General features: G+C 42.6%; 1 protein-coding gene across 7 annotated transcripts in view; it reads right to left on the reverse strand.

The window, feature by feature from the left end:
• CIZ1 (CDKN1A interacting zinc finger protein 1) overlaps positions 1–18016 on the reverse strand; it is a 2016138-nt gene that overhangs the window by 738659 nt on the left and 1259463 nt on the right. For all 7 annotated transcript variants that reach the window (XM_044058876.1, XM_044058878.1, XM_044058879.1 and 4 more), the window contains one exon: positions 8314–8417. In XM_044058876.1, the coding sequence (XP_043914811.1) occupies positions 8314–8417 (104 nt within the window). The remainder of the gene's footprint in view (positions 1–8313; positions 8418–18016) is intronic.

Genomic DNA, 18016 nt, shown 5'->3' on the forward strand with positions numbered 1-18016 from the left:
ATTCCATGACAGAAATGTGGAGGTAGGCCTCTTTTAGATCCAGGGTGGCTAGCCAGGCATCCTTGGAGAGCATGGGTAGCAGCTGCTGGAGAGTGAGCATTTTGAATTTTGGGATCACCAGGAAGGTGTTTAGAATGGACAGATCAAGGATGGGGTGCCAGGTACCCTCTTTTCTGGGCACCAGAAAAAGTCTGCAGTAGAAACCTTGGCCTATCTGTTCTGCAGGAATGTATTCTACTGCCCTCAAAGAGAGCAGGGAATGGATTTGTTTTTGCGCCTCTGCCCACTGACTTGGTGGTAGATCTTGGAGCCCTCCTGGGGTTGGAAGGGTGGGGAAGGAGAATTTGTATCTCTGAGACACAATGTTCAGAACTCATTGGTCCTTGGTAATGGTGGCCCAGGTGCTTGAGTGAAAGGAGAGTTTTCCTCTTAGGGGTAAGTGAAGGTAGGCAGAGGGGTGGTCAGGAGGAGGCGAGTCATTGTGAGTTCTTACCATAAGGGGGTGGCTTAGAACTCCCTGGTTTTGAAGTTGAGGTAGTCCACTGCTTAGATCTCTTCATTCCCTGGGGCTGCTGTCTGGGGGTCTGCTACCACAGGGCCTAGGCTGTGCCTGTTTCCTCAGAACAGGAAAGGACCAGTGCTTGGAGGGACAATGCCTGCTGAACCTAGGGGGCTAGACCTGTAAGAAACCTTTAACTGTTTGCATTGATTTTGCTTTTTCTTCCATCTTTTTTAAGACCTCTTCTGCCTTGGTGTCAAATAAGTTATCTTTGTGCAAAGGGGCATCCAACAATTTAGATTTGACATGGTCTGGCAGTTGTTGTTCCTCAAGCCATACATGTCTTCTAATGGCAGATCCGGTGACTGCTGCCCTGCAAGAAGCTTCTAGGGCGTCAAAACCACAGTGCAAAGTGTGTTTAGTTACTTGACTTGCAGAATGCATTAAGTCTTGTAAATCTTTAGATTCTGCCCAAGCAGGAAAGGAAGACATTTTTTGTTTAAGGAGTTCCAAGGTATGGTGCTGATATTTAAGCATATGGAACTGACAATTTAGTGCCCTGATAGCAAGAGTAGCTGAGGTGTATATGTTTTTACTCCAACTGTCCAAAATGCTCGGGAATCCCTGTCTGAGGGGGTGGGATTCTTAGCAGAGGTTGCTTTAATTCCTTTAGGCCCTTGAGAAATGACCTCAGGGTCAGCTGTTGGATTTTTAAAAAGATATTTGTGTGAGTCAGGGACTCTGTAGTACCTGTCTGGTTTTCTGGGAGCAGGAGGTAAGGAGTTGAGCTGGATTCAAGGAAAACATCATCCACCACATCCAGAACTGGGGGGATAGTTAAGGGTCTGTGCTGCGGAAGATCTAGGAATTCCCAGAGTCTCTTTTTAGACTGAGGGTAGTCCTGACTCTCCCATTGGAAATCCTCCCTTAAAGTATGCAGGGTTTCCCCAAAGGAAAAATCCAATGGGTGAGAGGTTGAAGGAATGGATTCCTCTGCATCAGAGTCCTCATAAATGATGAGGGGTTGCATGTCTTCATAGCCAGATGCATCAGATTCATCTGACTCTAGTTCAGACAAAACTACTGGGGAAAGATCTCTTTTCCTTTTTGAGGGGTAGCTTGGCTTCCCCTGATCAGCATGATAAGGTCTTCCACTATTTTAAGCATTTGAAACTGAGTCAAGGTAGCAGGCGCCTGACAGTGGCTAGTCTGTTTCTTGGGTGTGGTTCGAACCCTGGGCCTAAGGTACTCGATTGTTTTCGAAAGAACGGTAGTCGCGAAAGATGACTGGTTTGTGTGAATAACTTCCTCGGAAGCTGGTGCCTGCACAGCGGCTCCGGACCCATCCAAGGTAGAGACAACCGCAGGATCCTTAGTAGAAGAAGGGTTGTGCAGCATACCGGACTCTGAAAGGGTCTCGGTAGCGGCCTGCGAAACAACTGAAGTGGGCATCAGGAATGCGAAAGTGCCTGAGTACCGAAGGACTGATGACTAACTTAACAGAAGCATCGTTGGTAGGTTTGGACTTGTGCAGTCTGTCTCTGTCTTTACATTTTTTCGGAAGATCTGTTGTTGGACGGCTTACTGAAGCCATATTGGAATTCGAGGACTGTAGATGAAAATATCTGGCTAAAATAAGGGCCCGACGATGGACAGTTCTGGCATTAAAGCACAGAAGTGACAACGGGGAACGTCGTGGTCTGGGCCTAGAAAAGTGACACAGCAAGAGTGGAAGTCTCGCTGTGGTATTTGCTTTCCACAGGCGAGACAATTACTAACTTTTTCTGACATCAATTAGTGCAAGAAAAAAGGATCCCCAATGGGGTACTTAGCTTTAGAAGACTTCAACTTCAATTTGGAAACGAAAACGCAGGTAGAGGCCAACCGGCACTCGTGGGAACTGCTTCTGCTTCTGGCTCCATGGTAAGGAAGACTGATGTAACAGCTTCAGCTGCCTTACTTTATACCACTGACGACCTGACATCAGTCCTCAAGCAACAGCAACCGACGCAGAAATACTAAGTCTCTGGTATTCGGGCCGGCCGAGGGCTACCTTGGTAGGGATAACCCAAATGTGTTGACTCCAACAGTGAAACACAAAGAACATCAGATAGACAGATGTGAGACCTGTATTCAGACTGGTGGTGAGACAGTCTGAGGATTTCACACTCGTACATCCACTTATGTACCTTACATTCAAGAGTCTACATCATACGTTGGATGTAATGGTTGTAGGGAAGGCTTTGGTTTTGGTACCCCAGTCAGACATCCGGGTTATTTCAGTGGGATAATCCAAAAGTACTGTAATACTGCCACAGTGTGGTGAAGCGGTTAACGTTGCCGCCTCAAAGCACAAGGTTCTCCGGTTCGATCCTCAGTTGGGGTGCCTTCTGTGCAGAGTCTGCATGTCCTCCCTGTGGTTGTGTGGTTTCCTCCAGGTGCTCCGGTTTCCTCCCACATCCCAAAGACATGCTGTAGGTGGCATTTTTAATTGGGGGTGGTGCTTTCAATTAGAATTAAATGTTTTATAGTTATTGGTTGTTTTACTGTTTAAATTTGAAGATGCTGCTTGTTGCAACTAGTCTGATGAAGCGATCAGTTGTTGGGATTGTGAAAGCGCTTACTTTTATGCATTAAAAGTTATTTTCTACATTATTCAGTCGTGGTCAGTTCGTTCTCTTTGTTTTTTCTGAGTTTCTGAAGCTTTGAGGTGAAGACCAAGCGTTTACCCTGATACAGGAATATATTTCTCTGCTTCTAATTAAAGAGTTTATATTATTAGTTTATATGAGGTAAACCTGGTGAAGTGTGCTCATCAACGTTATGTGAAGGCTACATCTAAAATATAAATCTAAAAACATAAGCAGAAAGAAATAGACAAGCCAATAAATGAGTCAGAAAGTTAAACATTACTATAATTCTATTTACAATTTTAAAGTGAGTATATATCCGCAATTAATGGCAGAATTTATACAAAGAAAATTGAATATACTTCCTGAAGCCAATTACGAATTCCCTTTTAATTATAAGAGCAAAACTGATAACACCAAGAAGAGTAGTTCCAGAACCGCAAAGTGAAGACAATAGTTCGTAAAAAAGGTAAGTCCTTTATTAGTTGCCAAGTGGTAAAAATCCAAAGACAGTTGGTACAAAGCAGCAAAATCAGACCAAATGGTAAAATCCAAAGTCAGTAGGTACAGAAAAAAATCAGACAAGCGCTTGGGAATGCCAAGCTTTTTCAAGTCAAAACTTTGACTTGAAAAGCTTGGCATCTGCAAAGCGCTTGTCTGATTTTGCTGTTCTGTACCTACTGACTTTGGATTTTACCATTTGGTCTGATTTTGCTGCTTTGTACCAACTGTCTTTGGATTTTTACCACTTGGCAACTAATAAAGGACTTACCTTTTTTACGAACTATTGTCTTCCCTTTTAATTATGAAATTAAACAAGTTATTTTTTTCTCTTCAGGATAAAAAATCCCCAAGTCCAGATTCTCTCCCAGTGGAAGTTTACAAAGTTTATGCAGACTTGTTGTTACTTTATACGACATATTGTGCTATTCCCCCATCGAGCTGATCCATATTTTTCTTTAGCGAGAGTCATTTTGGTTCATAAGCCTGAAATCATATAGGTCTATTTCACTTTTAAATATTGACTACAAAATACTTTCTAAGTTGGTAAATCAATTAGCTTTAAAACTGATCATGAATATATTTTCTCCATCTCAGTTTGGATTCTTGACAGGACGATGTCAACACCAATTCAGCTTTTACATGCTGCAATCCTTTATTGTAAAAAATAATAAAAATAAGTTACAATCTGATGTTGATTTATGCTCACCTGATGCCCAAAATGCTTTTAATTTGATTGACAGAGAATCTTATTTTTTTTTTAAATATATAAATTTAACTAAAGAAATAAATTGTTGTTTTACTTCTTCAGTCCAAATATTATTTAACCGTTAACAACCTACATACTCATATTGCAATTCAAAATTTCGGAGTTAGACAGGGTTGCCATTTTCCACAACATTATTTTTAACAATTAATCCTATTAGTAATGTTATTTTAAATGATTCAAATATTGTCCCCTTCAGTTTAAATAATTTCTCCTTAAAAACATATACAGATTATAGAATATTTGTAGTGGTTCTTAAAAGGGTGAATGCTTCTGTCTCCAATTTAAGTTGTAACATAAAATTTAGCAGATATCATGATTTGTCTATTAATAAATCTAAATTTAAACTAGGTTTATTAATGAAAAATCTGAAAATATCTGGAACTTAAATTTATATCACAATCAAATTCTTGGGCTGGACTTTCTAGTGCCAAGGTGATCATGTTGCTGCTCCTCAAATGATGAAGACTTACAAAGATATGAAAAGTCTACTAAACTCCTGGTCTAATTTAAATATACCTTTTGCTGGAAGGATACATTTTTATAATGAAAGTATAATCAATATGTATATTTTTTATTCAAGATATGCTATTTCTACTGAATTTCCGATGGTATGATTAAGATATTTTGAACAAAGTTTACTGGAGAGGCAGCAGAACAAGAACTGCTTGGAAAATAACAATACAATCAAATAAGAATTTTGGCTACAATATTAGAGATCCAGAACTGTTAGTTTATCCACATTTGAGCAAAAGCTATTATAAATGGATCAAACTGTTGGATCATGCCATTTATTTGGCTCTAAATTTGATTTGGTAAATACGATTTTCTGCATGATGGCAGATACGGAACTCAGCTGATGTGCAGGATAATTATTACATTATTATAAAGAAATTATCTATAAAATATAATTATCTTCTCCCCTTTTGCAGTTTTCTTGGTCAGAATTTCCGTTATCTTTTGTTTCTCTAAAATATTTAAATGGACTTCTAAGCCAAGTGATTTTTCATCAGACCATCAATTTTTAAATAAAATTAAACTAAGAGAACAGGTGGGTAATTACACCCCACTGTATGAAATAACTGTTAAAAGGTAAACAAAATAAATTTGCTAATGTTGATAGTTCAATAAAGCTTAATTCTTTATCTATATACAAATGAAAGACGTCTTTAGCATTATTATACAGAATAATACAAATCACTGATTTGATTTTTAGGCCCTGGATGAGATAAAAAGTGGACTGCATAATTAAAAAGAACCATTCATTTTTTTAGTTGTTAATTAGAATCTTGTTTCCATAACCTAAGTAAGTCTTTCAAAAATAGAATTATTCAACAAAAGAATCTTATGGAGAGAGCTAGCCTGGTCATTACAAAGCAAGGTTTGCTAGCATGGCTGTAAATCATAGGGATCATTGGAACACATGTGGTGAAACACAAATTTATTATTTGTGAGAAAAAACATTTTCTTTGATTTTTTTTAAATTTTTGCAGATTTGGTAAAACTGTTACATGATACATGAATTCTTGCCAAATTTGTCAGCTTTCCAATTATGAAGAAATGAACAGAGAAAGAAAGAAATAAACAGAAAAACGTTTTATGCCTCCTGGACCAGGTGGGCTTACTGTGAGATTAAACTGATATAAATTATAAAATACCAATTTGGTTAATCTCGTTGCAAAAATTATTAAAAAGAAAATCAGAAAGGAAAACAATGAAGGTCTTCTGTTGCATAATGTAACATTAAATAAGCTAGAATACTCTCATGGTTTAGGAGACATTTTGTGCATGGTAGTACTCTGAACTGCTGAACTATTATAAAGTATTCCCTGGAAAACCAGTACAAGTGATTTCAGTTAACTACAAGCATCAATTTTGCACCTCAAAAGATACTATTGTCATTGGTTCAAGAATAACTATAGTTGGAATACATATGAAAGACAAACTTGCATCACTAATAGGACCAGTTTCAGTTTCTTTAACATGAAGTACAATAATGTAGATAATACTTGCATCTGTTCCAAAAGAGTTGTGATACTAGTACTCCAACAATGAACTTTGTATGAAAAATACATTTTCTTACAGGATGCACTTGTCCTCTTATACTGCTGGTTTTGGTCTCCTGGCCTTGGATGACAGCCACTGTGACATTTTGGCTAACTTCTTTGGCATAAGCAAGATCAATGACAACTTCTCCTCCAACAACTTACCAAGTTGGGTATCAGCATCAGCTGCAGATTCAATTTCAATAACAGTCAAAAATGGAGAACATTATCCATTTTATTGCAAAGGGTTCTGCCTCTTCCTCCCTCCTCTTTTTACGGTAGGTACTATTCACATAAAGTGGTTGCTTTTTTTTAACCCTACCAGTACGTTCTGTAAAAAAATGCCTGTGCCATCTTTATCTTTCTAAGTTATGTACTCTGGTTAAAAAAGCTATTACAAAGAAGCCTGATCTTCTACTCAGAGATGTTCCCAAATGAAATAAGCACTAATAATTAAAGTCTTTGTGTTCAAGTTTTTTTACTACAGCAGCACTTGGTAATGAATTTTTAAGGAATGACTACCATCTAAGAATATATTTCTGTATTTTTAATTATAAAAATGTAAAAGTTAGGATAATAATGCAATTAATCATCATCTGTTAAGAGAAAGAAGTCCAGAACCAGTAACCATTACTTTTTAACAGCCAAGGACAGAGAATGCTGTCTATGAATAAGACTTGTGTTAACCAAGCTTACTGCACCCTGGTGCAAGGGATTAGCAGTGGTTCACAACACAGGCATACTGAAAAAAAAAGAGATCATTGATTATCATACTTCACTTAGCTAGATGTTACTGATAAAATGGTTCTCCAAAACGCACACTGCTTCATATAAAGCCGCTTTAAGGCAAAAGGCCATACTCATGAATGTCTATACTAAGTGTACACCATTCTGAGTGAATAGACAACACAAGCGTAACTCCCACCTTCTTTTTCTTCCTCCTAATCTTAGTTTTCCTAACGATTTTCTTGCAGCCTTAAATATTGAGGTTGACGCATAAGGGTTACCACAAAGTGTAATCATTCTGAGTGAACATACAGCACACAAAATGTGGTGGGGGTGTTCTTGAATATACAGTGTGTAAATTCAGTGTATACTTGGTGTAGGAATTTATGAATCTGGCCTAAAAGGCTTGCTTTAAAGTCTGAGTAGCGATTGCCATCACAGTTAATGTGATGCACTTTGCCTACTCTGTTTAGGTTTGACAGTACTAACTAGTGCCGTTCATTTTATTTACTTCTGGTAACCAGGTGGGTAGATTGACCATCGTGCTTTTTCAGACATTAACACCCACATGTGCTGTAAAATAAAATCATCAGAACTCATGTCAGTATAGTTAACAAAAAGCACTAATCCCAGACTCACACAAGCAGAACAAATGTAAGAAACCATCTGTAACTAGGAAAGAGCAAAATAATTATCTGTGGATTCATGGTGACAATCCCCCGTGCACAAAAACTACTGCATACTCCTATGCTTTGGGCAAGTAATAAAAGAGTTCTCAAGAGAGATGAATAAAACCCTACCAATTCTAGACAATGGATGTTTCATGATTTTTTGCTTGGTCCACTGTAAAAAATCTAAAATATCACAATGAAGAAATATTTATATTCTGGTGGTCTGCTTCCATGTAATCTATTCACACAATTGATTTTTTTATGCTGGGGTCAATTCTAAGATCCTCTCATTCACTTCTAGTACAGCTACTGTTACTGGAAGAAAGCTATAATAAATACAATATTATCAGACAAAGAGCTGAGTTTTAAGTTACACATGCACAAAAGACAGACAAGTATTACGAGACTGCAATAAAAATTACTTCCAAACTAGAGAAAAACATCAAACAAAATACACTATTGCTACTCACAATACCTTGCATCTGTTGCATGAATAATGTTTGCTGAAGCATGGGATTTGCATTAAGAATAGAAGGCTGACTGGCTGATCGAACATTCAGTAACTGCTGCTGAACAGACCTGCAAAAAAAAAAAAAAAAAAAAAAAGGGAAGTAAATTCAGCATATAAATTTGCACAGGATGCTGTCCACCTGCTTAGTTTATTTTGGTCAGGTAGTTCAAAATAAAGTGAAAATGTCAGCGACGTATTCAGATGCAGAATGAAGAAAGTACAGTTGTGTACACTTACCATAAATGCAGATGTTCTTCGTGTTTCAGTGTTGCAGCACCTTCAGCAGATGTTTCTACCCATAAAAATTCCACTATGTATTTGGGACTAGGTGACAGTCTACATGAAATTAGCGAACTTCTGAGGTATTTGAAACTGGCTCCCTCTGTGGTATTCAGGGATAAATTCCTATGTCCCAAACATCCTGGGATCACATAGCAGTGTCAGCATTAGAGGAGCTGTCCGAAAGAGGAGAACATTAACAAGACAATGTCTGTTCACCTCTCTCTACAGGCAGGGTTGGGGGGGCACACACCCAGGATGCAAACTTCACTTCCATTTCCCACAGGACACTGAAGATCAGACACACGCATCTGCTTACCGGGGTACAAAGCTTTTTGTGAAGTTATGTCATTCACAGAAGTCTGTGATACATTTTTGCAAATGTCCAGTGCTTGCCCACCCCTTACTGTGATAAAGACGCGAGAGGGGAAATGTTAGGGCCAAGGCAAAACCTCTCAGTAAGTACCTAGTTGATGACCTCCCTTGTCATACCATGGAATACAAATGGATGACACAGCTGGACATAATTCTGGCGCACACACAAACAAACGTGCACAAAACTTTTAGGTTACTTAGTGCAAGTGACCCACTACAATGCTAATTAATTCTTAAATTTTGGAAAAGAACAGGGTCAGAAAGACAATCCTATTTTGCAGTGGACAATAACTGCAGGATCCTGAATTTATTGGTAACCTCCATTACCCAGTAATAGCGTAAAGCCAAGTTTAACAATCTTTGAACCAGAAGCAAACTTCTTGCTGACAAAACAAAAGGAACTAGTATCATGATTACATATGCAATATACTGCAAACATGAAAATTGGCTTTTTGTGTTATTTCTTCTAAAGCTTTACCCCTTCATTAGCTTGGTTTTCCAAAAAATAACTACACTTCTCTTCAAGTCTGTTCTGCATTCTATTACGGTAAAGGATGTAAAACACTATTATGTCACATTACCTTTAGCACAGACTACTTTGTCTAAGAAAACAGTACTATTTTGCCTTAGAAAATTCTTTCTGACCTACAAAACCTGCTCTAACACCATACTAATTACAGACAGAAGCTTTGTTCCATATGCCAAGGTGACCAGATAGAAGCTTAAGCAAAACTGCCTCCTACCTGTGCTTCAACAGGTTCTGAGCCCAGCCACGCTACAAATGGTGAGCAGAATACAAACATTCTGGAGCAAAAGAGAGAAAATCATTAGGACTGTATTTAGAAGTTATGTACCTACCATAACGTTCCATGTTAGTTGTCTTCTCTCGCCTTCTTTCTTGCTGGTTCGGAGCCGATCCTCGGCTCCGACTCGGCACTTGCTAAGCTCAAGAGTCACTTCCACCAGCTCGAGGCAGCCCCATATTCCATGATGCAAGGCGGTGATTACCCAGATCTCGTTTGGTAGCTAGAGGAAAAAAAATAACTACTATCTTCCCCCAAGGGAAGAACAACTAACCTGAGAAAAAACTGTAAGGGGAACCCAGGTAACTAAGTGCAGAGCTAACTGGTGTCCAAGGGAGAAATCTCCCAGAGAAGAGGATAGTTCAAGGTCTGTCCAGGCTAGGGGGACAGGAGGGAGGGCAAGAAAGAAGCAGAGAAGACAACTAACATGGAACGTTATGGTAGGTACATAACTTCTAAATGTTAAGTTGTCAATCTCGCCTTCATTCTTGCTGGATGGGACCGCATCCCTAGCACCTCTATCCTGGGTGGCTCAATGGAATAGACTCTTGAGAACTGTGGAACCAAAACTCGCCCTGTCCCTGGAGGCCAAATCCAATTTGTAATGTGAGACGAAGGTATGAGGAGTGGCCCAAGTGGCTGCTGCACAAATAGTGTCTAAGGGTAGTCTAGCCTGAAAGGCTGTAGATGTGGCTAGGCCTCTAGTAGAATGTGCTTTTGGTGTTGAGATCAGCTGTTTGCCCCTAAGCTGATAAATGTAAGAAATAGTGGAAGACAGCCATCTGGATAAGGTCACCTTAGAAACAGGGAGACCTTTCTTATTTTCGGCATAAGAAAGAAAAAGCTGGTCAGACTTTCTAGATTGCTTTGATCTGTCCAAGTAATATCTGAGTTGGCGATGAACATCTAGGCAATGCAATTTTTGTTCCGCCCTGTCAGAATAATTGGGAAAAAATACTGGAAGATCAATAGATTGGTTTAAATTTGTCTTAGAAGCAACCTTGGGCAAAAAAGACGGATTAGTTCTCAAAGATACTCTATCCTTGTGGAAGACCAAGTAAGGGGGATGAACACAGACAGCATGAAGTTCAGACACCCTTCTAGCCGAAGTAATAGCGACTAGAAAGAGTGTCTTCCAAGAGAGAAATTTTAACGAGCATGTAGCAGCCGGTTCAAAAGGGGGGAAGTATTAAGGATGCCAGCACTAAGTTTAGATCCCACTGCGGTGGAGGATCCCTAACAGGGGGTTTAAGTAGGAAGATCCCTATGAGAAAGGCTTTGCAAAGTTTGTGAGACATAATGTACTGGTCTGCAAATCCGACATGAAAATTCGAGATTGCTGCCAGCTGGACTTTAACTGTGGAAGAAGAAGAACCAGAGTGAAAAATTTCAGCTAGGAAGTCCAAAACTGACTGAATAGGAGCAGTAAAGGGATTTATGTTCTTAGACCTTGCCCAAAAGGAAAAATGTTGCCATTTGCTACAGTAAATCCTTCTGGTAGAGGGCTTTAGAGAAGCTACTATGATATCCCTAACGGAATTAGAGATCATAGGAAGCCTGACTAAGGAAGGAAGTGGAGCAGCCAAGCAGTGAGGTTGAGGGAACGAATGGACCGGTGCAGTTGACCCGACTGGTGGGTCAGAAGATCTGGAACTGGGTCCAGATGCCAAGGCTGCACTAAGAGATGTCGATGAAGGAACGGGAACCAAATTTGTCGAGGCCAGTAAGGAGCAATGAGAATCAGCTTGGCTCTCAAGTCGGTAGCTTTCTGAAGCACTTGAGGAATCAACGGAAAAGGGGGAAAAGCATAAAGAAGTCCCCGGGGCCAATCCTGGGTTAGAGCGTCTCTGGGGGGATGGCCTGGAAGTGGAAAGAGAGAGAAGAAGTCTGGGCATTTGCTGTTTTGGGGTGTAGCAAAAATGTCGCAGCAAGGAGGGTCCCACTTCTGAAAAATCTCTTCCGTTATAGATTGTTTGAGAGACCACTCGTGAGGCATGAGTATAGCTCTGCTCAACCTGTCCGCTATGATGCTGGTTTTCCCGGGGTACGCGTTGCTATCAGAAACCGCTGAGAGGAGATCGCCCATTGCCAAAGTCTGAGAGCTTCTCGACACAGAGGATAGGACTTGGTCCCGCCCTGTTTGTTGATATACCATACTACGGACATGTTGTCCGTGTGAACTGCGATAGTTCCTAAAGGAAGAAAGTTGTTGAGGGCTTGCAACGTTAAAAGCACTGCTCTCATCTCTAGGACATTTATATGCAGGTGGTATTCGAACGGTTACCACGTGCCATGGACCATCCTGCCCTGATAATGCCCCCCCCCACCTGATCAGGGAGGCATCCGAAGTGACCGTGGCTACTAGGGCCTGGGGGATAAATGGTCTGCCCTGATGGACTAGGGGGGAAGAAATCCACCAGGATAGGTGGCTCTTGGAGATCTGTGTGACAAGGATCTTGTGACGCATGGGCAACTGCTGGAAGGACCATTGGGTAAACAACATCCACTGTAGGAGACACATGTAAAAGCGGGTCAGAGGAAGAAGTGTGATGGCAGCTGCCATTAGGCATAACACTTTCAGGACCAACCTGGCTTGTACCTTTTTGCTGAATAGGATGATCCGAACATGATTTTGGATATCCAGGATTCTTTGATTTGTTAGATTTGCTGACATCCGAGTAGTGTCTAGATCTGCGCCTATAAAGGTAATAGATTGGCAAGGCGATAAGGAAGACTTTTCGAAGTTGACAGAAATCCCTAACTGGCTGCAGAGACGTAGAGTGTAATCCCTGGCCTGGAGAAGTTGATGCCTGGTGGTGGCTGTGAGGAGCCAGTCGTCTAGGTACGGAAACAGTTGGAATCCCTGATGCCTCAGGTGAGCCGTGACCACTGCCATGCATTTGGTGAACACTCTGGGGGCTGTGGTGAGACCAAAGGGCAGGGCTCTGAATTGAAAATGACTGGTCCCCAGCCGAAAGCGGAGAAACCTTCTGGAGCGTCTGTGGATTTTTATGTGATAGTACGCATCCTGAAGGTCTATAGAGCACATCCAGTTGTCTTTGTCCAGAAAGGGCAAAATCGATTGAAGTGTGACCATCCGAAAACTTCGTCTTTTGACAGACTTGTTTAGTCTGCTGAGGTCTAATATTGGTCTCCAGTCTCCCGTCTTTTTGGGGACCAAAAAGAACCTTGAGTAGATTCCGGATTCTAAATGGCCTGCTGGAACTGGCTGGGTGGCCCTTTTCTCTAGAAGTTTTGAAACCTCTAGCTTTGCAATTTCCCTTAGACCGGGTGGAACGTCTGGAAGGGATCCTTTTTGAGGGAAGGGGCTTTTCTCGAAAGGTATTTTGTAACCCTCGGATATGATCGACTGTACCCATTTGTCTTGAGAAAGGGAAAGCTAGGCTTCTGGGTACAGTGACAATCTCCCCCCGACTGCCTCCAAGGGTGGGCAGTCGGGCAACACCTCAGGGATGCTGGAAGGTCTTGTCAGAGAGAGGCTCTCTGCTGCCCTGGTTCTGCGGACCCCCTCTGCCCCTAGGGCAGCGTCTGTTGTTATTACCCCCTCTGCCTCTGGGGGTAAACTGACCACGTGCGTCAGGCGTGACTCCTTGAGATTTTCGGAACCACATTTTCCCTCCCTTCTGACCTTTGGGGTAAGGCCTTGAAGGGGTGGAGAAACGGACTCCTACGGCAGAAAGAGTCTTGCCGTCTTGCTCGTACCTGGTCAAAGTGTCCTTCACCTGAGGTCCAAACAAAGTTGTCCCATCAAAGGGAGAGTTTGTGAAGGATGCCTTAAAGGGGTCTGCAAAATTGCAAAGTTGCATCCAGGACTGACGTCTGAGAGCCACTCCTGTGCCTGCAGCTCTACTCGCTCCATCGGCTGCATAAGAAATGAGCCGCATGGAGGAGTTAGTTATGGAATTTAGGATTCCCAGCTGAGAGGCAATCTTCACTTGAGCCCCAGCAGCTGACGGATCCTGTACCACCTCACCCAATTCCTTGAGGATATCTCTTTGAAGTCGGGTGAAGTGACATAGATAATTCAGCGAATGGATAGCAAAGGTCGCTGAGGAAAACATCCACTTACCATGCCTGTCCATGGTCCTAGACTCCTTGTTAGGAGGATGGACCGGTACGGAAGGATCTGCAGGTTCCTTTTTGGTGGCGGTCGCCACCACCATGGCATCATCCGGGACACCTTTGGTGAGAAACTGTTTTTCAGTGGGGGCCGTGATAAATTTAGAAGGCCTCCTGAGGAGTGGTTCCACAGAATCAGGAGATGCCCACGCCTTTCGAGCTATCACGTCCATGAGGGGGTCGAAAGGCAGAGACACCCAGGAGGTGGAGGGTCGAGATCCAAAAGCCTCCAGGTATACAGAGTCATCCTCGGAGGGGTTAATGGAGGGCCAGTTCCCCCTCTGTTTCAGGAGTTCAAGAATGTCTGAAAAGGAAACCTCCTCAGAGGGGGATCTTGGGGACCCCTCCGACTCATCTAAGTCGGTATCTGATGTCGTAGACTCAGAGGAGTCTAAATGCTTCCTCTTGCAGGTCCTCTTACGCGGGGGTTCCCCTGAAGGATCAGGAGAAACCTCGGAAGAGGAAGGTATTCCCAATGGGGAAACCTGGGGCGTTGGATCTCTGGGTTCGGGAGCAAGAGAGTGGGAAGAGATATCTACAGGCACTGAAGAGGGAGGAGCTAAAGGGACCGACTGTTGACTCAGCTCGGGGGCTAGTACACTCCTCATCACCTCGAAAGCTCCCCTCCCGGGGAGGACCGAGAGCTCCCGCTCCGAGGAAACAGGAATCCCAGTCCCACCGAAGGGAAGGCTCAAAGCAGATGTCGGTGCCGAGCTTACCAAAGCCGGCTCCGAGGGGAGAACGGGTCGGACAAGGGTCCGATGCCACTCGCCTCGGAACCGACAGGAAGCCCGATGACCGGATCCCTCCAAGGACGGTCTCAAGGAGGAGATAGGAGTCAAAGACAACGGAGCCGAAAGGAGTGGTATCGGCTCCGAAGCACCAACAGTCACAGTTCCAATAAGCTCCGGCTCCGAGCTCTGAAGGAGAGTCGAAGGAGGAATTTCTGGAGGGTGTGGAATAGCGGTCGTCTGCTGAGACGGGCTATGAAGCATCTGGGCCAGTGCCTGTGATTTCAGCAGTCTACTCACCACTCTCTCCAAGTCATGGTCTGAGAGTCTGGAAGACCTTGAGGATCGGCTCCGATGGCTCCGCTCCGAAAGTAAGGGAGAGGCCGGAGCCGAATGAATAGACTCCAGCGACGGAGATCTGGATCTCTTTCTTGACGGAGCCATCGGAGCCGAAGAACCTTCGGTTCCAGTTGGAGCCGACAACTTGTCGGCTCCGAGCTGGGTCAGCGATGTGTCGGCTCCAGCCGGAGCCGACACAGGCATGGAAGCAAGAGTATCGGCGCCGATCGGCGCCGATACCGAACCTTCAGAGAAGGGTGGATCGGCTCCAGCCGGAGTCGGAGCCAAGGCTGAAGGTTTGGACACTGAAGCCTGGGCCTTGGGAGGCTTTGAGGGCTTCCCCGAGCCGGACTTAGCCGGGGGGCTCTCAGGCTTTAATAAGCCCCTGAGAATAAGTTTATTTCTACGTTCCTGCAGGACTCTCTGGCTGAAGGAGTGGCAAATAGCACAGGAGTCCTGCAGGTGTAGAGGTCCCAGGCAATAAATACAAGAAGTGTGACCGCCTGTCAGAGACATCTTCTGACAGCACGAGTCACACTTCTTGAAGCCTGAGACCCTAGCCTCTTTAGACATGACTGAGTACCTAATCACACACACACACTACAAAGTCAGTCCAAAAATTAAACTAGATTAACAAAACCAAGTACAGGGAAAAAACACACAGACACACCCAAACAAACCCTGACAGGAAAAATATAGGAGGGGTAAAGACCTAAGGCCCGACTAGCAAAAATAAGAATAAAGGGAACGGGACACTAACGGGAACAGGGCTAAGTGAATCGGGAAGTTAACAAAGTAATATATATATATATATAAATATAAAGTACTGGGGTGGACTAAAGTCTCAGAAAAAAAGGTAGAAAAATTCACTTACCAGGAGCTGGTAAAAAGTTACCTCATGAGCGAAGCGGCAAATGAGATCTGGGTAATCACCGCCTTGCATCATGGGATATGGGGCTGCCTCGAGCTGGTGGAAGTGACTCTTGAGCTTAGCAAGTGCCGAACCAGCAAGAATGAAGGCGAGATTGACAACTTAACATCTTATATTTTAAGTTTAATTTAAAAACAAATATGGAAATATGATTAGGATGCCATGGGAACATATCTTTTAAATAATCTTGAGTGATACACTTAGCAAATCAGTGTCTCTTTAACACAATCTGCTACAAAATACCAGACTGCTCAAATGCCATTTAAGGGTGCTTTTGTAAAGTGTTTCCGAACTGAGAATATGGAGGATAGAAAGCCACTCTGTGATAGTATACAAGGAAACGATAACCTTACAGGCAATGTTCAAGTTTCTGAAGTTCATAATGTGAATCATTCAAAGGCAACAAAGTAGTATGTGATGCAGGTATCACAGACGCAAAACACAATACAAATGTGGATAAAATTAAGGTTCTCTGCACAGTGTGAACATTTTCACCAAATTTATGCTATAACACAGATCCCACAGTATCCAGTTCTGTTCCTTACCACTGTTTGTTTGTTTGTGTCTTTCGGCAGAACTCCGGTCCGCTAATGATTGGCAGTTGATTTTTACGTACCAGCTTGCCAGGCCTGATGCACAACCTTCAACGAAGGTACGCCCATTCAAGCATGTCTCCATGCAGAAGACGCTCTAGCTGAGAATCGAACCGGACAGTGTCTTACTGTGAGGCGACAACGCTACCGCAGCACCACCACCGCGGGTTTCTGTTCCTTACCACTGTAAGGATATGTATACACACAACACACACACACACACACACACACACATATATATATATATATATATATACATACATATGTGTGTGTGTGTGTTTTATTACAATATGTTGTCAGACAACAGAAACTCCTTTGTTCCATAGTTCATTGGTTTCCTAGAACGTTTTTGTAAGTAATGAATGGAAAATAAAAGTGGTCACACATTTTTATTTTTTGTTTTGCCCCTACTGCCAGCTGATCATCAGCCTCCCTCTCATCCAACTGCCCCAAAAGTTGTCAGTACCAAGGGTGAGAGTCAGCTGCAAAAGACCATCATTTAAGTAGCCATCTGTAGTGGGTTGATGTTTTCCTCTTTTGGTCCTACATGCTCACAAGCACTCAGTTTGCAAGGGAAAGTGGAAAATTCAATCAGTTGTCCACGTCACGTGACCTCTCACTTCCCTAAAGGAGCACAGCCCACAAGCAACCCTAACCACCTACCACAAAGCATGTGATGTATTTTCCCTCCTCCCCAGCAGAGAAATCATATCATCTACCAAGTGCGCTCCTGGTGTGTACAGCCTCTCTCCCCGAAATGCAGATCAGTGAGCCATGCTCCTTCTCCCCCCCCCTCGTCTGGTTTCTTTACTGCCATACACAGTAATCAAACCTCCAGTCACCTGAATCACAGTAAGTGCTTCATCTCTATGCACCTTGAAGCTAGGAAAAAGGGATCAGAGACTGTTTGCTTCCACACTGGACTACAATAACAGGAGTCAGTTTACAAAACACAAGTAAAGTAGCACTAATGATGGCAGCCTGTGCTAACATTGGGTGGGGTTGGAGTTTTCCTACTTTTTCATCACCATCTTCCCACTAGAAATAGAATTTACTGTTGAATTCAGATTATTTAGAAATGAATGTCAGTCAGAAAATGGAAATGGAGTTACATTTCAGAAACTTAAGAGAAGATACCAGGACAAGCTAAGTCCAGTCCTTCACAGAAAATCCTTCCTTCCTTCCTACCTATCTTCTACCAGCTTTCAGACTCCACCGCCACTACATATCGAACAGCCCTGTATCCTCTTGCTTCCTTCTTGATTCCTACTTCCTCGTCATCAATTAAATGCAGATCTCTTTACTTAATCATGCCACACCTCAGCTTATCCTCTATTGCCTACTACTGAGCCATCTCTCATCTTACCATGATTCGAGAATAGTTCTCAAAATCTCTCCAGTTATATTCCAGCCACCAATTGTTACTTCTTACTTAAACTCTCCACACATCTCAGCAAACCTATTTAATGGGTTAGG

This window comes from Protopterus annectens, chromosome 16.part0 (genome assembly GCF_019279795.1).
Source record: "Protopterus annectens isolate FY-2018-M chromosome 16.part0, PAN1.0, whole genome shotgun sequence".
Lineage (NCBI taxonomy): Eukaryota > Metazoa > Chordata > Ceratodontiformes > Protopteridae > Protopterus > Protopterus annectens.